Source organism: Schistosoma mansoni, chromosome 4 (genome assembly GCF_000237925.1).
Source record: "Schistosoma mansoni strain Puerto Rico chromosome 4, complete genome".
NCBI classification, from domain to species: Eukaryota; Metazoa; Platyhelminthes; class Trematoda; order Strigeidida; family Schistosomatidae; genus Schistosoma; species Schistosoma mansoni.
Window position 1 is genome coordinate 27,477,048 of NC_031498.1, and position 22,834 is coordinate 27,499,881.

The 22,834-nt window shown below is 38.5% G+C and overlaps 1 protein-coding gene across 2 annotated transcripts; it reads left to right on the plus strand.

Moving 5' to 3' along the window:
• Nucleotides 1–15,996: 15,996 nt before the first annotated feature.
• On the plus strand, nucleotides 15,997–21,624 carry Smp_016250.1 (putative gtp-binding protein (I) alpha-2 subunit, gnai2; the record flags this gene model as incomplete). Of its 2 annotated transcripts, XM_018797368.1 has the most annotated exons (7): nucleotides 15,997–16,230; nucleotides 16,258–16,399; nucleotides 16,434–16,588; nucleotides 16,623–16,751; nucleotides 16,786–16,915; nucleotides 18,268–18,421; nucleotides 21,100–21,624. In XM_018797368.1, the coding sequence occupies 7 exons, from the start codon at nucleotides 16,070–16,072 to the stop codon at nucleotides 21,288–21,290; spliced, it is 1,062 nt and encodes a 353-aa protein (XP_018652416.1). The 2 variants fall into 2 exon arrangements, with proteins under 2 accessions (XP_018652416.1, XP_018652417.1); XM_018797367.1 differs by having other exon boundaries at nucleotides 16,070–16,399; nucleotides 21,100–21,290.
• Between the last annotated feature and the right edge of the window lie 1,210 nt (nucleotides 21,625–22,834).

Here is a 22,834-nt window from a genome sequence, read left to right on the forward strand (position 1 = left end):
TTTTTCCGAAGCCGGAAAATACCTATCATTTAATTATCAGAAGGGGTTTTGTGGAGATTTAGCATTTTCATAGTTGAAAGCGTGAGTCAATTGAAGTACCTATCATTTACTCTAAATTATTCGATAATAAAGATTATAATGTAATCTGGTTAACACAGTATAACACCATTGCTGATAGTACGCATAGAATAAATTAGTTAGCAAGCTGGGCAAGAGGTCAAATGCCATACCCCGACCGTTGCTGCTACCTTGACGTGGTGGTTGGGCTTGCCTATCGTGATGAAGCAATCGAGCTATGCTGGCTGGAACAATCGTTCCTCAAGGTCCTACCATGCCAGACAGATCGGTTGAAGAGCGGTAAGACTAAAAGCAGCAATCCCAAGGTCCGAAGGTGAAGTCGTACTGCTGACTGTACAGAGGTGTGACGGCAGTAAGGTGTTTCCTTCAGACAACCAGCATGACAGCGATGCTGCCTTCCCACAAGGAGGGGTGGGGTTAGAAAAGGTCGACCCTAAAAATGCACACATCGCCTTATCCCACGGATTTCCGTCTCCGGCGGTAAGGTCCTTTGAAGAACGGAGCTAACACGTCAAAAATCCCCCACAAAAAGGCCGTGCGTGACCAGCCTCAAGCAGTTGTCCCTTGGGCACTGCGGTCACGCTCCCAGGTCGTTAAGTCCAACACTAATCCAACTTCTTTTTCAGGTCCCTCAAGAAATACCCTTCCACGGTGTGGGCAGCCGGGAAGTGATATTAGCCTTCATACCCGTAACTACACACGAGACCAAGTTGGTCACTTTCGAATCCTTCCTACACCTAATAACTCTCTTATCTCCACGACTAACCCTTCCCACGTCCTTTTATCACCTCGCACCGCTAGGGTAATCGATCCAAGTACACGGAACGTTATTCCTGGTCTCCTGAAACCACGCTCTAAACTACATATAGGAACTTTTAATGTCCGAACATTGTGCCAAATAAGACAACAGGCTTCCTTAGCTAGGACTCTAGAATCTTACACCATCGATGTGTGCTGCGTCTCCGAAACGCGCATACAAGATTCGAGTAGTGTCATTTATTTGACCTCACCTAATCAAAATAAAGAACCATCTCGATACACGCTTCGTGTATCTGGAAGCCCTGATGCTGCTTCCCGTGGCCTCGCTGGAGTAGGTATAGCATTAAGTCGTAGGGCAGAACTAGCTCTTTTAGACTGGATCCCAGTAGACAGTCGTCTATGCGCTGTCCGACTAAATGGATCAGTAAGGACTCGGAAAGATAGGGAAACTCGTCGTTGCCTCTTCGTCGTCTCTGCCTACTCTCCCACTGACTGCAGCTCAAACGATATAAAAGATGAGTTTTACAGGAAACTTCCTGACCTTCTCCGAAAAGCTAGGCGTTCTGATGTAGTAATAGCGGCTGGTGACTTTAATGCTCAAGTAGGTAAACTAAGTGAAAGGGAAAGACACCTGGGTGGATCTTATGGTGTCGTGGCTAAAAGGACAGATAATGGCGACCGTCTGTTGCAGCTGTGCTCAGATAACCGCCTATTTCTTGCAAATACTAACTTTAAGCATAAGGAAAAACATCTTTTGACATGGCGACCCCCGAATTCGTCCCAACGTTGGACCCAATTAGATCACATCGCTATCAGCCACCGATGGAGGGGCTCAATAGAAGACTGTCGCTTATTCTGGAGCACATGTTTAGATTCAGATCATGCTCTAGTGCGAGCACGTATCTGTCTGCGTCTTACTGGACGTAGGAAAGACACTGCAGGGAAACCTCTAAGGGTTCTACTTAGTGATAAGCAAGCTAAGAATATATTTCAGGAACAACTGGAAAAACAGTTAGACAAACATGTAAGTTGTGCCCACCCCGAAGCAGCGTGGAATGACATCCGTAAAGCTTTGGAAACAGCAGTGATATCCACTAGTAAGGTAAGCCATAAGGTCAGGGAGAAACAATGGATCTCGGCAGCATCTACCACACTGATAGATGCTCGAAAACTCATCCCACCTGGCTCTGAACATAACGAAGAGCGGAGTCGGCTTAAGCGAAGGCTAATAAGAAGCCTATGCAATGATCGTGAACAGTGGTGGGTAGCGAAAGCAAGAGAGATGGAAAAGGCAGCGGCAATAGGTAACAGCAGACAGCTATTCAGACTTATTAAAGAAAGCGGCATTAAGAACCCAACTATTAGCGAAACTATCTCAGACAAAGATGGGCATATCATTTATTCTCAATCCAGGAGATTGGATCGATGGGCAGAACACTTTAGGGATCAGTTCAACTGGCCTTCAGCCACACTTCAGTTACCCACGATCCCCAGTCGTCCTGAATGGCAAATTGAGGTGAGTCCTCCAACTCTCTACGAGGTTGAAAAAGCTATAGGAAATCTAAAGCGAGGGAGAGCAGCAGGCCCTGACAGGTTTACCCCTGAGATTTTTAAGGATGGTAGTCCAGTACTAGCAACGAGATTGACTGAGGTCTTAGGTAGAATCTAGGAACTGGACGTAATTCCATCTGACTGGTCCCAATCACTGATTGTGCCAGTCTATAAGAAAGGACAAAAGTCCTCCTGTGACAATCACAGAGGGATCAGTTTGACTAATATAGTGTCTAAAATATTAGCTTCAATAATACTTAGGCGCTTAACCAAAGCTCGTGAAGAGCAGACTAGAGAAAACCAGGCTGGTTTTGGACCTGGACGTGGTTGCATAGACCAGATATTCACTCTACGTCAGGTCCTAGAACATAGACACGTTCAGACGTCCCACAATAGTAGTATTTCTTGACCTTAGGGCGGCATTTGACTCCGTTGATCGTGAGGTTCTATGGCAGTGTTTGTCACTGAAAGGAGTACCAAAGAAGTACATTAACCTCATAAAGGCTCTCTACTCGAACACAACTGGTCGAGTTAGAGCCTATGGCGAACTGTCATCAGAATTGGTTACCTCAAGTGGTGTTCGTCAGGGCTGTCCACTCTCCCCATTCTTGTTTAACTTTGTCGTTGACATGCTTTTAGAGATATCACTTTCATCATCTCAATCTCCTGGAGTTGAACTTTTACCGGGAGATTCACTTGTTGACTTAGAATACGCCGACGACATAGTTTTATTTGGTGAAGACGCTGACAAAATGCAGAGTCTTCTGACCACCATAAGCAACTATGCAGGCATGTTCGGGATGCGATTCTCTCCCTCGGAGTGCAAAATGTTACTTCAGGATTGGGTTGCATCGACACCTGAACTAATGATAGGGAGTGAAGTAGTTGAGCGTGTTGACAGCTTCACTTATCTTGGGAGTCTCATCAGCCCTTGTGGTCTGGTGTTTGACGAAATCTCAGCATAGATACAAAAGGCTCAACTAGCTTTCACCAACTTGCGCCATTTATGGCGTAGGCGAGATATCCGTCTAGCAACAAAAGGACGGGTTTACTGTGCAGCAGTTCGTTCTGTCCTAATTTATGGTAGTGAAACATGACCGATAAGAGTAGAGGACATTCGTAGGCTACTAGTATTCGATCATAGGTGTCTCCGACGCATTGCTCGTATATCGTGGGACCACCGGGTAAGTAATGCAGATGTTAGGAAACGGGTACTAGGTAAGGATGGCAAATCGATTGATGAAGTACTGAAACTTCATCAGTTGAGATGGCTGGGACATGTTACGTATGCCCAACCACCGACTGCCCCGACGTGCAATGCTTTATGGTGTAGGAGTAGGTTGGAAGAAAGCTAGGGGCGGCCAGACCAAAACATGGCATAAATCCATGAAGTCGCTGACAAGTGGACTGGGCCGTGTTGGTAGGTGTAGACTACCTGGTTGGGATTCGCGAGATGATAGCAACCGATGGTTAGAGACCTTGAATGACATGGCTCAAAATCGTTTGCAATGGCGAAGGTGCATACACTCTTTGTGTTCTACCAAATTCTAATCTTCTGAATTCTTCATGTCCGTATCCTTTTTCTCTTTCCAAATTTATTTCACCGTATTATACTCTTTCAATAACATCTTCAAACCCTTATCTTTCACATAATACTTATACTCTTACTACTTCTACCAATATGGGATTTGAATCGATAACATCATCTCTGTGCTAATATGGTATGGCAACTCGAACTGATGTACGTACGTACGAAGTTCTACGTCGTAACTGACTGACTGACTGACAAATGCCATAGTATGGGAAGTATTATAATAGGACACTAAAAATAACTAAAATCTCTTATTAGTAGTCCTCGTAATTTCTATTCTAACTTGCATTCTTTTTCCTCTTTAACCATCTCGCTTGCAATCTCTGTTGGGGATATGCAATCTCGAATTGCAACTTATGAGAATTAAATCATTATCAATAAGATTGAAACCCCATTACAGTGTGAACACTATTCTGGAATTCTAATGCAGTTTGAAGGTATTTTGAGTTAAACACAATAACTTAGTTCAAATATTCAAATCATTCCTTATCAGTATATAATCAACAAATTTAATGCATGTTAGCCGATTATACCGGATCTACACCAAATGATTACATCTGCGAAACTGGTGTTCAAACTAGTTAGTAAGGCAGGAAAATGACGATAGAATAGTTTTGTTCATGGAAATGAAGTCGGCGTAGTCTGAATTATTACCACCAAGCAAGAACGTGACTACCCCCTAATGAATTTTTACCCTACTAATGTTACCAACAATTCAGACCTACAAAATATTAAACTATATACCTTGAAAACGAGCGACTATTTATGAGTCTAAACTCAACATGAAGTTTGATATGGTGATTAGTGGTCCTATATCTGACCCGAATCGGACCGCATGAAGATTGCAATCGAAATATGCATATAGCCAACCTTCATACTTAGTTATTGACTTAAATTGCGTTAGTGAATAACGAAATTAAATAAGTTGAATACGAGTGGGTTTCGAATACGTATATTTCATATAATCGTTGGAGTGAAAGTATTACATATGTTAATAAGCCAATATTCTTCCTATCTATAACCAGAAATCCCCTATGCCAAGAGGTAAAATGTAAATAATATGAAGGTTTGAGACACAGTAAAAAAACGTTTCTGTGCTACCAAATCATATTTTTGGCTGTATCACTATCAAAACAATTTTCACAACTGTCTGCCCGACTCAACCTCATAATCAACATCGGCTGGTTCAGGTGTACATATACATACAGACACATGACAATTGGATCATACGTCTTAGCAATCCCCAAGGTGACATCACACAACCAGTGCAGATGCATCAACAAACTAATTGCCATCACTAAATCAAAGTATCCCAAGCAAACAAAAAGAGGAAGTAAAGTCTACATACCTTGAAGGAATTTAGTGTGCATTGAAAGGAAACGCAACAAAATATCTACTCGGTCACTTGCCAAGTGAAAATAGTGAAACCCAAGATCTGCACTTCTGAAGACCTGTTTTTGATGTTAGTAACAAGTAGTGTGAAGGGGCTGAATACCTAAAGTCACGTATGGTACAATCTAGCGAATGTATGTTTTTAGATCATTTCACATCAATCTGGTTGCTGTTTCCATCGAAAATGTAGAATTACCAAATGAGTAGGTCGGTCAACTAATTTATCCCTCATATCTTCTTCTTGAAGGTATTTTAGCAAACCTAATCTGGTCATGCATTGGTGACAAATATGTCAAAGTATAATCTCACTATAAGGGTTGATTTTCATTCAACTTTAGAATTTATCGGACAACATTTACGATTTACATTGACCATATGGAAATGTAAGTTGGAGGTTTCGCTACTATTTATACTGTAATCAACATTTTCTAATGACGTTTATTGCACATAAACCCCCTATCTAACCTCGACGCGTTACTAGTAGACAAATCAAACATACGTGTGGAAAATGTGGTTTTTTATTTCGCCATTAATACGATCACAATAATTTTAAATAATTTGTTTGGTGGACCATGGGTTTACCGGTAACTTTCCAAGACCACTGACAAGTCGTAAGTGCAAGAGGTAAGTATACGACTTGATGTGAATTTCGAGATACTTCACCTTCAGTAAGACATTTAGGAAGAAAGTTCCAATATTTCCCCCGGGCAGGGGACAAAGGAAGCATTTTTGCTGACTTCCTTTGCATGCATACCAAACCTTTTCGAGGAATGTCACCATTGTTTCTCTTTTATTGTTTGTTAGAGGTATAGGGTACAAGAGGATGTGGAGAAAAGAATAATAGAAAAAGCTAACGCCTCAGTAATAACATAGAAACCACTCTCGTTTCAACACAGAAGCCATTGACAGTCTAAAATAATGTTAGATTGAGGTAGCCTGACGATTAGAACTAGTAGTCAGTAGCGTTGTATCAGTTTATACCTAGTCAGAATGTACTTTGAGTATCCGGAGAAGATGAAGTGTATCGTGAGAAAGGAGAGATGGAAGATAAGAACAAGAGAAAATAGGTCGATGAGCCAGCAAGCACAAACAATGAACTTATACTTATGAGGGAAAGCAATTGATAACAATTAGCAGAAATGCAAGCCTTAAACTAAGACAATCTTGAGATTAGAACCGGGAACAGATATTTTATCCCGCTACACCGCAAAACTTTACAAATGGCGCTACAACTGAGGGAGTTAAATTGTGTTAAGCTTGCAAAATGATATAAAGTCGATACAACTAAACAACAAACTCAATCGAACGACATCCAGTCATCAGGGCAAGGAAAGTGCCAGAATGACCAGTTTTAATCTGTCGCACTGTTTGCATCCAGTCTTAACTCCTCATTAATAGATGGATAATAGGTCAGTGAACCTATGTTTATCCTTGTACTTTATTTTCCAGTGAAGATCCAGCTCCTTCTTAAAAATGTTCACCGATTGATCCAGCGTAACTATTTCGGCTAAGGCGTTCCAGTCAGTGACTACTTGGTGAGAAAAACGTAAACCTACTCACAATTTATTAAATCATGATTTTCGGACGTTCTTGCTATTGCCTCGAAAATTATTAGATTCAAATTTATGTAGTATGGTCAGAAGGCCTACAGCCTAAGTTGTTCCATTTCCAGTATGTTTCCGTGAGTGTCTAATCTTCTCTTGACTGAGTCAACGGATCTGACCTAGCTGAGTAAATTTTATTGTTCTAATCTTTTATTACGTATCAAGGCTACTGTTTACACTTCAATTGAATTTATTTCAGTTAAAAACTCTGCTTAGTTTATCGTTTTTATTCCCGAGGTAGTTTGTCGCCGGTACTTTTGGGTACTTTGTTTCTATCATATTTTGTTAACAATTTCGGTTCTAGCAATCTTCAGTTTTCCACTTTTATGGTCATAAATTACTGTCGTCTCTGGGTATTATTTTAGATAGTTTCTTTTTGGAAACCCCTGTTTGATAGCTGGACGGTGCAAGAAAAGCAATCGAAAACTCATAGGCTGTCAATACCTCGTTGAAAGCAGCATGCGGTGTGACGAATGCGAAGGATGATACCACGAAGTTTGCACGAATATAACGCCTGCGGCTTTCAATAGGCTTAGCGAAAATTGTCACTTTTGGCTTTATCAGAAGTGCTGCCAAGACGCAAACAGCTTGCTAACCGAGCCCATTTCAATGGTTAATGCTGCTAAAGAGTGTATTAGCAAACGAGGTCGGGACACATCGGATAGTACTCGCTCTGTCGATAAAACAAATTTATGTGAAGCCACCTCAAGTAAGCCCTGTATCAGCTGACTCACATCAGTCAAAGGGGGAAAGACCAACCTCAAAAACGTCTGCCCTAAATCAAAACTCAAGAAAGGAAGTCTCCTCTGTCCCCCGGTCTCTAAATGATAGTCTGCAGGAAACACCTAAGAATCCCAATCTCAAGGCTAGATCTTTTTCTGGCAGAAAAAACAACATGACTGTTCTAATCGTCGATAACCCTCCGGAATCCCACAGTGTGTTTGGCGCGAATATGGTTGCTACTCCAACGAAAGTTGATGAGTGGGTACAGATCGAGATCAAGAAACAACATAACCTCTCCAGAAGGAGAAGTAGCGGAGAAATTAAAGACTGACCACTGTGACAGGTCAGCTATCCTTCATGGAATCAAGGGGAGTGAAAGCTCAGAACCCTAAATTATTTTAGAGCATGACATTAGGTTGATGAAACGGCTATTATATCAGCTTATGCATCAGGATATCTCCGGAGTCACTTTGCTAAATGTGTACAGACTAGGTAGCCTAGTGAACTCGAAACAGAATCAACCCGTGTCGCTTAAAGTAATATGTAATCCTCCCAATGAATTGGAATTACCACTACAGAATGGACACAAACTAAAGGGGCTAGTTTCTTCCGTAAGGACTTGCAGTTCACAGGCCGTGTAAACGAACTAAAACATAGGTTAGATGCTGGCGAAAAAGATCCCAGGATTGTACTTTTTCCGGTTGTAGGGCCTCGACAGAGAATGATGCCGAAACCACTCTGGATGAAGCATGAAGCCATTTATATAGGCTTCGAACCTGTTACATTAATGTCCGAAGTTTGATCAACGCGCGGTCATAACTAGGTGTACAGAGAGACTCTAATAATCCGGATGTAATCTCAGTCACGGAAACGCAGCTGACACAGCCTAAAGAAAGTATGGAACTTGATTTTGAAGGTTTCGCGTTGGTAAGAACCGATGGAATCCAGAAGCCTAAGGGAGGTTGTGTAGCTCTATTCATTAGGAATACTAAACCATTTGTCATTATCAACGGTGTACCCATGACAGTGGAATGTGTGAATCAATTAGATGCCGCTTGAAATCCAAGGGACAAGAGCTGCCGATTAGTTTGGTCTATAGCAGTCCAAGTTGTGAGGGAAATGACGTCTTGCTAGACAGTCTCAATACTTAGTCACAAAGTGGTCCATGTCTGATCCTAGGATAATTTAATGCACCCACAGTGAAATGGAAAAATCTGGGAACTAAATTGTCAAAAAATTCCTTCGAGCAGAAACTAGTTGATGCGATTATCACATGAGCCCTAGTACAACAAATGAAAGAAGCGACTAGGTACGACCTAAACTCTGAATCATCCATACTAGATCTTATATTGACTCATTATGAAGATGACGTCACGAACCTTGATTACATGCCACTCTTAAGTAAAAGTAATCATGCAATTCTAACCTTTGACTTCCATATAGTTATCAAAAACGTGAATGTGTCGGCTCTACACGGACCTAACGACTGGGAATTAAATATACAAGATGTTATACTCGCATCGTCAGTAGATTGAACAATAGAGCCAGAGTCCCCAAATGAAACAGCTTGGGATGTATTTCGAAACTTATACTTGAGAACTACTGCACCTCGCATCCCTTGGACTACACCAAGGGGTCAGAGAAACTCAACCAGGGTTTAGTAGGGAGGTTCGCACCCTTTCCTTAAGAGGAGAAGAATATGAAATACATTCAGGTTACTGGGGACTGATGAGACAAAACCCCAATATTGAGAAGCTCAGAATACCTGTGCCTCGACCCTCCGTAGAAAAAATTGCTAAGGAATCTATAGAATGCCCTAATAGCTTTTATTCGTATATAAACAGACTAAATAAAAAGAAAATATTCCAGCACTATGGCGGAAGTAATACATCATCATTAGTGGAGGACGACTATGGTAAAGCTCAAGTATCCTCAAATTACTTTACCAACGTACACACCGTGGAAAACACCCTTTTAGTCCGTTCATATAAATCCTCGCACACATACAATGAATAACGTGACCATTAAAAAGAACTCGATGTCCTTGGTCTGCCAAATAAGTTTGACATAGGCGAATCCGCGGGACCCGATGGAATGCATCCTAGGTCACTAAAGGAACTAGCTAACTTCGTTGCGAACCCTTTAAGTATGTTTTAGTCTATCAGTAACGCAGGGTCGATTACTAAAGGACTGGAAGAACGCCATAGTATGTCCTATAATCAAAACAGATACGAAACATAAACCTGAGAACTACCGACCTGTTAGCCTGACTAGGTTGTTAAAATTTTAGAAAGACTATTTGGAAGGAGCTGTTTAAGCATGTCGACGAAAACCGGACCCATTAGGAAAAGTAACATGGTTCTAGAACAGGTTACTCCTGTCTCACTAACTTATCAATGATTACCACAATTACAAATAAAGGAAATCCTCAGTAGTCTTATTCATTGTAGCCGCTTAAATGTCGCTTAAATCTCTAAGACCCTCTGTGAACCGATTGTACACAGCAAGGTAAATAAGTCAGTGCGTTTTCAAATCTGCCCGCCGTTCTGTTTTAGCGACCTCGAACGGCCTGACACGAGGCGGTCATTCTGTATTTGATTTGTTGAGGCTCGGTTGGTTGTCCTCTTGGTTGCACGAATATCAGGTTTTCTTGTATTTGCGTCGTTTTTGGCTGTAGCAAATTCGCGAAATCAATGCCAAAAGTGTTTATTTAGCTTCCTCTGTTTTGTAGTGTACAATTTGGCTCTTTTTTGCTTCGTAACTTGACCTGGGATACCAATTACCCTACTGAACCTCACTCTCCTTGTTTAAAACTTATATGGGGTCCACAAAACTGCGTATTGAGTATAAACTATCGGTAAAAGATACTCTGAATTTGTGTGAATCGTTGTTTTCTGCAAGAATTAAGACGACATGACGAGTAACCCGTGAGTCTTAATTGTTTGTAGTCCTTTCTTTAGTTACTGAAGTATTATCGCATGAAATAGCTGTTTTTCTAATAATTAACGAGTGATGTTTGCAGTGATTTGTTCCAGAGACATTTCGGTCGACTTAAGTGAGGCGTTTCAAAGCATAATACTGAGCAGGTGTTTTGGAAGCTGGATTGAATTCGATAGTGTGTTTAAGGAGTTCCAAAAAGTATGGATGCAAAGTTCTATCCGTTTTCAGGCTACACATACGCATTACATTCACGGCGAAAGTAAACTGCTGAAGGACGTGCGATTTAAATACAGTTTTGTGGTGTTTTATTGTACATTCGGTCATCGGCGTAAACCACAAGGTCTATCAGTGAATAAAACACCATGAGAACTTGAACTAACATGTGACGTTTAAGGTCTAAGTTTCGAAACTGCCAATTAAGGTTCCGTGTGAAATTGGACGGTGATGAATATGTCATAAAGTCATACAAGATGCTTCACAATCATCCGTGTAGTAGTTCATGGATGCTTTGCGATCAATGGACCAGAAGGTTGTCTGCCGAGGAAAAAGAAAATTTGAAGCCCGTGATACTACAATCAGCGTCAGCAGATGAATTAATAGAAAGTATTAAAAACTTACTTACTCCTTTTGCACGGACGAAGGTTTCATTGGAACTGAAAAAAATGCGTTTCGTTAATATTGAATACGAAAACGGTGACTGGTTATTCATGATTGACTGCTGCAAGCTTTATGAAGTAGATGCAGGCATTTGCGAGTGCAATTGTCGAACATTTATGACTTGTCGATATCCTTGTCGTCATATACTACTGACATATGTAAAAAGACCAACTCTTACAGGTAAGCCTAATCAATTACGAAATAAATAAACTAATTAGCTCATCACATTCTTAGACCATGCAGCCGATGGAAGTTGAATAACACACATAACTTCCATCATAATACAACAACATCATTACCCAGACGGAGTGAAGAGTATATCTATAAACAACAGATAATTGAAAAATATGGTGAACACTTCGCCATGATGGTGGAGAAAAAATTAAACTATTATTGCTTAAAAATCATCAATAACTAGGTAAGACTGCAATTTCTCAAACGTTTCTCTTCGTGTAGTTCTCTTTATGATCAGTATATTCGAATGAATAATTGGAGTGGCATTGTTTCCTAATCACATGGTCTCCGGAGCCAAGCATATAATAACTAAAATGATGTAACACTTAGAGAAGGTCGGCAGTGGTGAACGTGGAGATATTCATTCAATCGCACGGCATGACTCAGTGTTGCAGACGTTCTCATTATGTTTAACTTATTTATATTCACACTAAATATATTATTCTATCCCAAGCATAAATGTGTTCATCAGAAGTACTAAGTATTATTGTTAGTTGTCATGATACGATGAGTCAGTGTAGATAGTGATGCGATGTTCACGTAAGATCTTGCGGACTAGGCAATCAAACGATATATTCACCGTTATTGGACAACGTCTATTTTCAAAGTAGTATTAGTACAGAACTAGACTATACACATACTAAAAAGATTTAAAGTGCGAACAACTACAGTTGTTATATCTATATTATATTTAGATAACTTATTAGATGAATAAACGCGGTAGTAGTCAATACAAAACACAGTTATCGTCAATGTGTAAATTGTTTCTCCGCATAAACTTCCATATTAAGAAATTCGCCAAGTTTTTTACCTGCATAGACTTGATTATTACAAAGATTTGAGCCTTTCAATTAGTTGACAGAAGTCATAAGTTGTGTAACAGAAAATGTATGGATAACTTGCTCAGTGCAATCCAGAAAAACAACAAATCAATCTTGAAAAAAAAGATTAAACCTCGTTATCAGTATCAAATTCAGTAAGTAAATGAAGTAGCAATCGATAGGATGTACCTGTAAGTGTTTTACTTGCTGTAAACAGTGCTTTTCATTTTCTAACCTTCCTACAATTTCATCTAGTTATTCGGTATTAACAAACAAACTTCATGCACCAAATGAAGGGACTCACAAACTTTAATTAGTTATATGAAATTTGAGAAACATCCAATTACAACGTTCATAATACTGTTTGCAGTTCACTGTTTACATACAATAATGAAATAACTGGTAAGCACTATTTAACGATTACTCGTCAACATGCATTAACACTTTGTTTATGATTTGGTCAGTGATTTCGGATCCTGTTAACAGAAATTAATATTTTAACCCTATATGAGACATCGTAAAATAGTATTATCTACAACATGTTTTAGTTACCATGCTCATAACAAACACGCATCGCTTTACTTAAGAAGAGTATTTGACTAACTTATGTGGCACTTACAGTTATGTTTCACACAATTCCTGAATAAATTCAGAAAGCAGGCAGAAAAATCTATCAACGCCAATTGTTACATACATAATTATTCTTTCTCACATTACGTAATAATATATCAGTCCAGTTGACAATGATGATACTTATCACGGATAGAACTGTTTACGGCCGTATATTAGTAGTTCATATCGTAATGTAGCACGTTATATATTGACGTTCACTTGGAAGCAGGAGCGATCTGAAACAACAACACTACAGTCAGGACCGGTAAGTGCCGTTGAAGTAAGAATACAGTGTACTGGCACAACAGAAATATTTTTAAAATTGAGAGACACGGTTCCAGTACAAAAGAGGAAACTTAATACAAAATAGTTTTATTCATTATTCTGCTCTTCATCTTTTTCCAGTGCGTTTACTCTTTGTTGCCCTGCAATAGAAAAACAAACTCGCATTAGAAACGTCGCATGGAATGATTATTATTACCATTACAGGATTCATGAATAGTTTGAATCTCAATTGCCTCAATTACAATTCATAAACAACTACCAACAACCATGTTCATCACTACCATAATAAGGGAGGTTAGTCATGTAAATTATTTCACAGCTTGTTTTTGCTTGAAACTATAATTCCGGTCTATTTTTGACTTGATAAATGATGAATTTCACTTGCTTGAGTTTGCATTGTTACAAATTACCAAATTAGGCTGACTAAGCATTCATCCAGGTTGTCAGCTCCAAATACGTCAAGCAACCAGTAGACTGCAATAAACGCCATGTAACACGCATAAATATTACAAAAATTAACATGTGACGGAAGAATGCTGTGATTAGCCGATAAAAAAAGACATTAGAAATCCGCGACAACATGTAACATATGAGCGAGAATCAATGACATGGCTTTTCGACCATGCCATTGTACACGAGAATCAGATACTGAAATTGACGCAACGACCTTGAAACCCCCTGAACGCTTCTGATTGGTTCGTCCGCAAGTTGTAGTCTCGCCCTCTTAACACTTGAGACACGGAAAATTCAACAGGACCGAATGAACTACACCCCAAAATCTTGAGACAAATTACACAATATATTGCTGCTCCATTGACTGTGATATTCAATATGTCACTTGGCCAAGGAGTGTTACCTACGGGCTGGAAGGATGCAATCGTCAATCCAATACACAAAACAGGATGAAGAAAATTTTCATTGAACAATAGAATTATCAGCCTGACCAGTGTCGTAGTTAAAATACTGGAAAGAATAGTCAAGACAACCATAATGATTTTCGTGAAAACCAATGAACAGCGAACAACATAGTTTCAGAAAAGGTTTATCTTGCACAACAAATCTCTTTATGAAAAGAAAGCAATGGATACAGGCCCTAGACAATGGAAAATCAGTGGATGTTGTCTACATAGGCTTCAGTATTTGATAAGGTGACAACAAATAGACTGTTCTTGACACTGGGAAATCTAGGCATTGCCGTGCCCCTCCTAAAATGATCTAAGGATTTTCTGGTAGGTCATAAATAGAAGGTAAGAATAAATTTCGAGTGCTACACCTAGAGATCAGCACTTAGTGGAGTACTGTAAGACTTTCTTAGGTCCTTTACCTTTCATACGGTATGTAAATGAACTCTCAAGCAAAGTTAAGCCTCTAATATTACTATACGCTAATGGTGTGAACATCTGATGAAAAATAACAGGTGACTCAGATGCATGAGCACTTCAGACAGACTCACATATTCTGGTTAGCTGGTCTAAAAAGCGGCTGATGCCTACCAACACGGTCAAGTATGCCTACATGCACTTTGCGGATGCAAAGGTAAATAGGCACAACATAGGGGAAGTGCTTATACCTGTGGTTCGGTCTCACAAGGATCTTGCGGTTACAGTGAGCCATGATCTTAAGGTTACAGCCCACTTCCAGGAGGTTGTAACCAAGGGGTTTGGAACCTTCGGAGCCTGTTACTCTCAGCAGTGTTATCGGCACCTTCAATTGACTCATTCAAGAGATTACACCACATTAGGTTAGGGTTTAGAACCCTATGGTCTTCAAGACGGACATTCACCAGCTTACATACTACCATGTTCACTACAGTATACACAAACGTAGTGAGAACTAAGCTTAAAAACTGCATTTATGCTGCAAGTCTCCGTTTAAAAGGCGACTCAGATATCCTGGAAATAATACAGAGGACAGCTACCTGTGCAATTCCTAACTCGTGGTTCTACCATACAAATAGCGGCTTGAAAAGACAGGGTTTTTTATTCTGTCCTATCGCAGATTGAGAGGTTATCTGACTTTGATGCATGGAATACTAGGAAATGTTTTCGAATTTAATATAAGTTCTCTTTTTCTTCCCACTATATCGGGACATGTCAGAGGACATATGAGGAGAGTAGAAAAGCCAAGAGCGAACAAAATACCTATGGCATGCAAGTTTTCTCACCGAGTCATCAATTCTTCGAATTTTTCACCCACAGGAGTTACATCTTTACCTTCAATTGACTCATTCAGTAGGCTATACAATCACAGTAGCATAGTAAGAAAAGGTCGTCAGACCTTATTATACAAAGCTGAATCTGACAATTAGTCAGGTTTGTGGTATGCAAGGTGCAAAATTCATTATTAAAAGAGTATGTTGTGTGACCTCTTGTAGGATCATTCCTAAGCAGACTCAATGCTTGCACTAGTTTCCTAGGTACAGACAAAGATACTCCAGTGTTACTGAGAGGTTACTCGTATTCTGAATTTTTCGCTCTATAAGTTATTTTGAAATAAAACAGGTATCATACATCACCGTGGCCGAGAACGCTCTCTTACCATTCAGAATCAGATTATGGAGACAATCAGTCCTGCATTTCTGATTAGTAAAGTTTGAAGTTTTATTTTATTTGATTGTGCTGTACTTATAATACATTTATTCCGATGGTTTACTTTGATTTGTCATATAGAATAACATTTGTTTGCTTGGTATGGGTCATGTTTAAGATGGCACGAAACCCTGTGCAAATGTACTGCATATTTTGTGTGAGCCAAGTTTCATTCACTTTACGGCGGTAATTTGATACTAAATCTTTTCGGCTCTTGTTTCGAAAGTTGTAGATATGGGATGTTTTGTGAGTAAAGAAAAACTAGCTGCAATAGCTCGATCCAAAGACATTGACAGGAAACTAAAGGCTGATGGTGAGGCTTCATTCAAAGAGGCCAAACTGTTGCTCCTTGGTGCTGGAGAGTCGGGGAAAAGCACAATAGTTAAACAAATGAAGTATGTTACTGTAATATTTATTTGCAGAATTATTCATATGTCTGGATATACCGAAGAAGAATGCAAAACCTACAAGCCAGTCGTATTCAGCAACACTATCCAGAGCATGGTAGCCATACTGAGGGCTATGGAACAACTGCAGATATGTTGTGCATATCCGAATGCAATGGTATTTTTACATGTTGTAAATTACTTGAATCCAGAGTGATATTGCTGTGGTCCTCAATCTTTCACGGACAGATGTTGACGTGCTACCTGAGGAAGTATTTGGTGCGCTGAAGAGGCTTTGGTATGACCCAGGTGTTCAAACAGCTGTTAATAGGTCTCGAGAATTTCAACTGAATGATTCTGCATCATAGTGAGATAATTTCTAGGTCTAAATTGTATTTTAGCTTCCTTGACTCATTGGATAGGTTGTCAAGTCCTGGTTATATTCCAACACAACAGGATGTCCTTCGGACTAGAGTCAGAACGGGTGGAATTGTAGAAACCCACTTCTCTTTTAAGGGATTAAGCATCAGGCAAGGAAAATAGCTATTTGAATTATTACCCTAGGATGTTTGATGTTGGAGGACAGCGTTCAGAACGAAAGAAATGGATTCATTGTTTCGAAGGCGTCACCGCAATAATATTTGTGGTTGCTATGAGTGAATACGATCTAACCCTTGCTGAAGATCAAGAAATGGTAATTATTTTATTAAAGTTTTGTTACACATAAAAATTTAATATTTTGGGGTTCATTGGTTCTAAAGCAACCTAAACAAGTCTAGTTAGTCGGAAAACCAGATACATCTCTATTTACTCCAGTCATACAGCCAGATACTACAACTTGATAATACCAACTGAGTAAACCTACTCAAAAGTTCCATCTGAGGCAGTTAGTGGTTCCAGTAGTATCCGGCAAAATCAGTCATAAAGATAATTGACAATTACGTTAATAGCTGAAAATTTATGGTGGCGTAGACAAACCATTGACTCTTCGATGTATGGAAATCCCATTACGTCAGTTTATTTTCTATCATTATTCATGCCCTTGCCAATTTTAACATGTTTTGCTGTTCGACTATTTGGGTTGTCACAACGTGTGTTTACTTAAACTGACATTCTATCTTGTGGGGTTTACGATGTTCAGCAGGTGGTTTTAATCATTCACGTTGATTTAGTTTTTGTATTTTATGGCTGAGGAAAAACAACTTTAGGTCAGGTGGATGCTCTTGGTCCTGTTCTCTGAATATTCACCATCGTTTTAAACATCATCAACGCTTCGTTTACTTAGAATATTTCTTTGTTCAATGCTTATACCCAACTAAAGCTTTATTTCAAAGATATGTGGTAAGCTTCATAGGCACTCGATAAATTTTAATTGTGGTCGTGTTCTACATCCAGAGATATCACTCTTAAGCAATCACTTTCTGTTTATTTACTTATTTAAACACATAAATATTGGTACAAAGGGGCACCAGATACATATGCGTCACACAAATCAAATGAGATTTGTGTGAGGGCTGTGATACTGCCAAGGTGTCCAAACCGAAGCACGTGGCTTTCTTAGGGGGCCACACCCGGAGCCTTTGACCGAAACATCTGATCCACAAGGCAGTGTAGCATCGTGAGGAGATGCAGTCCCATGGTAGCCGGTGACCAACGATTGATTCATACGCCATTTGTTCTCTCAGGATACTAGAGTCCATGTACACCATTGGTTTGGAATGAGGGTTCTCCAACTCCCCTAGGTGGACTTGTCATGTCCACCAACCCGGTTAGAGCGCCGGACATTCGCTTTTCATCCTCTCAACTTCGTGAACAACACTCGTGGCGCGAGAAGGCAGTGAATAGGACTTCCCTGGCAGAAGCTATTTGCGCGTGGCTATGTGAGAGCATTTCGAGAGTGAGAGCGGACTCTCCCCAACTGACATATATGAGTATCGTGTTTAATTTGTTTGTATTCTATAATTGGTTGGTGCACATCCCACCGTGGTTTAGCTTCCAGTAATCACAACTTTATATTGGTTTTGGTGCTCTTTGTTTTTGTTTCAGAATAGAATGATGGAATCTATGACATTGTTTACTTCAATATGTAATAACCAGTGGTTTACGGAAACAAGTATCGTTTTATTTTTAAACAAGCGAGATATTTTCGAGAATAAAATAATGAAATCACCGTTGACCATATGTTTCCCAGAGTACACTGGTAAGTTTTGAATTTCTCCAGCTTTTACTTTATTCTGTGTTTCTCATTCTATACATAATTATTCTAAAGGTGTAGTACAATATTATTAGAACATAGTGATTTAAAAAATTGTCGTCCTGGTTATTATTTCTAAATATCGCTTAATTTAAAGACTCCCATTGTAAAAATTTTAAACCGGTCAAGACTAACATTTTCGTATAAATATTCATGTATATTAGAGTAAAGCCTGTTGACGATCTGACTGAAAACAATTGTTCGCTTACATGTGTTGTTCTAATATTGCTTAATTGTTGATGAATACTATTGTTACCTCAGGTGTTATGTTTTTAGTTTGCTATTTAGTGATATAAAATAGTTATTTACAGTGATATAAAAAATTTACAGTAAAAACTAGTCTTTCTAAAGATGTGTAAATTGTTAATGCTTTCTATCTGTAAGTCAAAAGATCGGACTTAACATCAAAGAGATTTTTAAATTTTCCTTATTAGCCCTAACTAATAAATTGGTTTGATTTTGTTTGGAGTGTGAGATGGTGGGGATTTGTATCTTAGGTGGATGGTTTTGGTGGAGTGTATCGGAAATTAAACTGAGTGATGTTGTTATGATATCCTGTTGGGTCATAACACTGCGCAATCTCACCAATTTAGATAATGAGCAACACAGACTACTGTTAACGAACTTACCAAATTCATTTGCTTACTCTGCATTCAAACACTACATTATTCTTGAGTCTATACGAGTAATACAAAGGTGGTAAACTTTTCATCAAATTTATGAAAACGATTTCAATTTTTTACTTATTTAATTGCTATCAGATCGTTAAACATATACATATACGTATCCTAGTAAACTATAAAGTTCACTGTGAAAAGACCGTTCATGCACTTCCTGGTATAGAAACTTAGACCGATGAACATTTGTTCCAGGTCCTACGTTGCTCATCACTAGTTCCATCCAGTTTCTCTATCACTTCTCTAAAAGACTCTAAAACAAACCTTATCAAACATATTTTGAAAATCTAGTAAAGTCTAGTCTTTTGGCTATTCTAAGTGAAAATCTGTTACAAATAATATAAAGCGATGTTTTATTACTACTCCATTTGACTGTAACGATTCTGGTAGTCAGGCCTATTAAACTCTGAGCTTAGTTAGGAGGTGTGCTAGTCTTGATTTAGTAACACTTATTTGACTATCGTTGTCTTCGCCTATGTAACAGTTCTCGAATGAAGTACTAATGAGTTGAATAATGAGCCAATTAGTTTTGTTGAAATTATAGTGGCTAGATTTGATGAGGTATGGGTTATATATGGCTAGCTACTGTTTCGTTGATTTTCGGTGGAGAGTGCAATTGATTTCTATCTAGTTAACCCATCAGCTTACAAAGATTTAAATTTTCTTCTCCTAACCACATATACTATGTGGTACGATCGAGCAAATTTCTCGGCTTATCGAAGAACACTTGCTTAACATTATGTGGTTTGCTTCAAAATGGTTCCTGATTCGGCTTCTAACTGCGTGTATTTATTCATTTTAAAGTTTAATTCTGCTTTCTCTAATCCTTATACCTTATATCCGTATTTTGGTTATGACTGCCCCTTCATACAATTTCATCTAAGTTTATCACTATGCAACTGATGGTACTATGTAAATTCAATACACTTCTTACAGCTTCTGGTATTCCTTAAAAATTCTAGTGGATAGCTTCGGATCTCAGCTCTCAAGACATTCGTTTCTTATTTATCCAAAAAGAGATCATTATGATTAAGTTGTTAAACGACTAAATCATCACTATAATTGATCGAATATATACCTACGACATGCACTTTACTTAGCTTTTTGTGGTCGTTTATTTACGTTGAAAATCCATTTCATATATTTGATCTTGATTTTCTCTGATTACGTTTTGATGTAAGGTCAGTCAATCAATTCCATCAACGTAGAGCCTGAAACAAATGCCGGTCGGTTCATGTTGTCGTATCACATCAGCACGACAAAAGGAAGACTATATAAATACTAAAAGAGTTCAATATAATAAGAAATATTAAACATTAGGGATATAGGTCAAAAAGGTAGACTGAAATGTATGAAGAAATATTGTATTCTAGATCGAGATAAAAAAATACTGAATGTATCTGGACCATTGTGAATAATTCCAAGCCATGTCATTCAAAGTCTCCAACCCCTAATTGCGCTTACCACGTAGACCCCAACTAGTTAGTCTACGTCTATCAACATGACTTAGACCAACAGTCAGTGATTTCATAGGCTGTCGCCATTTCTTGATTTGACTGCCTCTAGCTCTCAACCTACTTCATTACCAAACATTGCGCGCCGAGGTAGGCAGTGGTTAGGCATACGTGACACCTGTTGCGAGATCTAGCTGTAGTACGCTTCACATCTCATTTTATCTTATTATTTGGTCGAAAAGATAAAAAAATGTTAGAGATATATTAACTCTAAATGCTAACCAATAATGGCATGATACTTTCTGGTATATTATGTCTGTGGAAACTTTCTCATAGACTATCTTGTTATCACACAAATTTATCATCTCAAAAAATGCTTTTAAGTTTTATCATAGATCAATTAGTTTTCCGTATATTAAAGAATGTTTTGCACCTTTTTTTCTGATTAGTCTACTTTTATAATTTTCATTTACCTTCTTAAACTTCTGATTAGGTGGGAATAACTATGAAGAAGCTTCAGAGTATATTCGATCATGTTTTGAAAATTCAAACACTCGTAGTGGACCTAAAGATATCTATTCCCATTTCACATGCGCAACAGATACAAGTAATATACAATTTGTGTTTGATGCTGTAACTGATGTAATCATTAAAAACAACCTCAAGGATTGTGGGATATTCTAATCTTATACAACAGAAAATTAGTCATCTTTTCTTATTTTAAACTTCTTTACAAAACAGTTTTTGTAAATTAAATGTAGCAATTTATTTATTATATTTTACGTATATGCTTTTTTAACTGTTCTGTTTAACTTCCGAGTACTCAAGTGTAACAAGAATGTAACAGCTTCAAGCCATATATATATTTTTATTGGTATTAGTATCTAGCTATATTTTCTCAGTATAATGAATGCCATTTGTTAAACACTGGCAGAAACTTAATTTTATCTTTGTTTTTGTTATTTCTAGTGTTCTGTTTAAATCCACTACTTGTAAATAAATCTTTGCGCTTTGTTCCACTTCATTTGTTTTTATTCTCAAACTCAGTTCACTTTATGTTTTATAGTTGTTACCATGACTCAGTGGTCGGGCTTGTATTTTATAAAGATGCGGTCAATACTACATTAGTTAGAGAGCTTATTCCATGAAGTTATATCAATAATAGTCAGGTTGGATAGACAACGGGGGGGGATCAAAATAAACAAATTTGAGGTTCAGAAGTAGATTTGCGCTTCTGATTACAGTGCCGTGTACTGGAGGTTATATATTCTCCACGGATAATCATCATTTATTGTGAGGTTGCCTTTTAGAAGACATAGGAAGGTTATGAAAGGTTGGAAAGCTCAATGGCGAACAGCTCTGTACATCAGCCATATTGGAGTACTTCACAATTGAGTATTGTTTATGGTGTTAGCTGCTAACTTTGCCCAATCGATCTGTGACTTATTCACATGGATAAAAATGTGAATTCCCAGAACATAATCCTATGTAATTTAATCCATAATATTTAAATTGATAACCGTTTCTAATAAATCATCTTTTACTATTGGTGTCTCCAGGGCATTCTCAGGATAAAGTGATTTTACTGAGTGGAATATTTTTTGAACTCTGCCTAACAGATGAATTAATATTTAGTTGGTTGAAGTATAGTGTACAAGATGTTTCACAATTTGTAAACAAAATTTCCCGATTTACCTCTTCATTAGAACTGACTTTAAGCTTAAATTATCCTGTGTTATTTCGTACAGCTTAAAGGCTGAGACAATATTCGTTTATCTACCATCTGGCAGTGAAAACCCGTCACCGTAGCTCAGTGCTACCTCCAACCGATAAGCCTCGCTATCGACCCAAACTACCTGAAGTAGCTCCCGATGTCCCAGACTCCAAAATGGCTCCAGCCACAAAAATTTTCTCTTGATCCTGACACCGACACCAGATGTATGAAGCCAATATGTAGGAAAAGACTATATTAGTATCGAGTTATAAAGTATTTATATAATACATATATATGTAGCCTTCAATAGTCCATTTTTATCTTTCGGTGTTCTGGCATCTGAACTGGATTCTCATCTGGTCTCCAACTGTTCTGCGAACGGCATATTTTCGATCTACCGAAACTCTTCACTCCCGACAATTGTTACAATTTCTATGCCACGTTCTGCTATACACTACATAAAAATAATTCCTTGAGTAGCGTCCATTACATTACTATTTCAGTAGTCTGTACT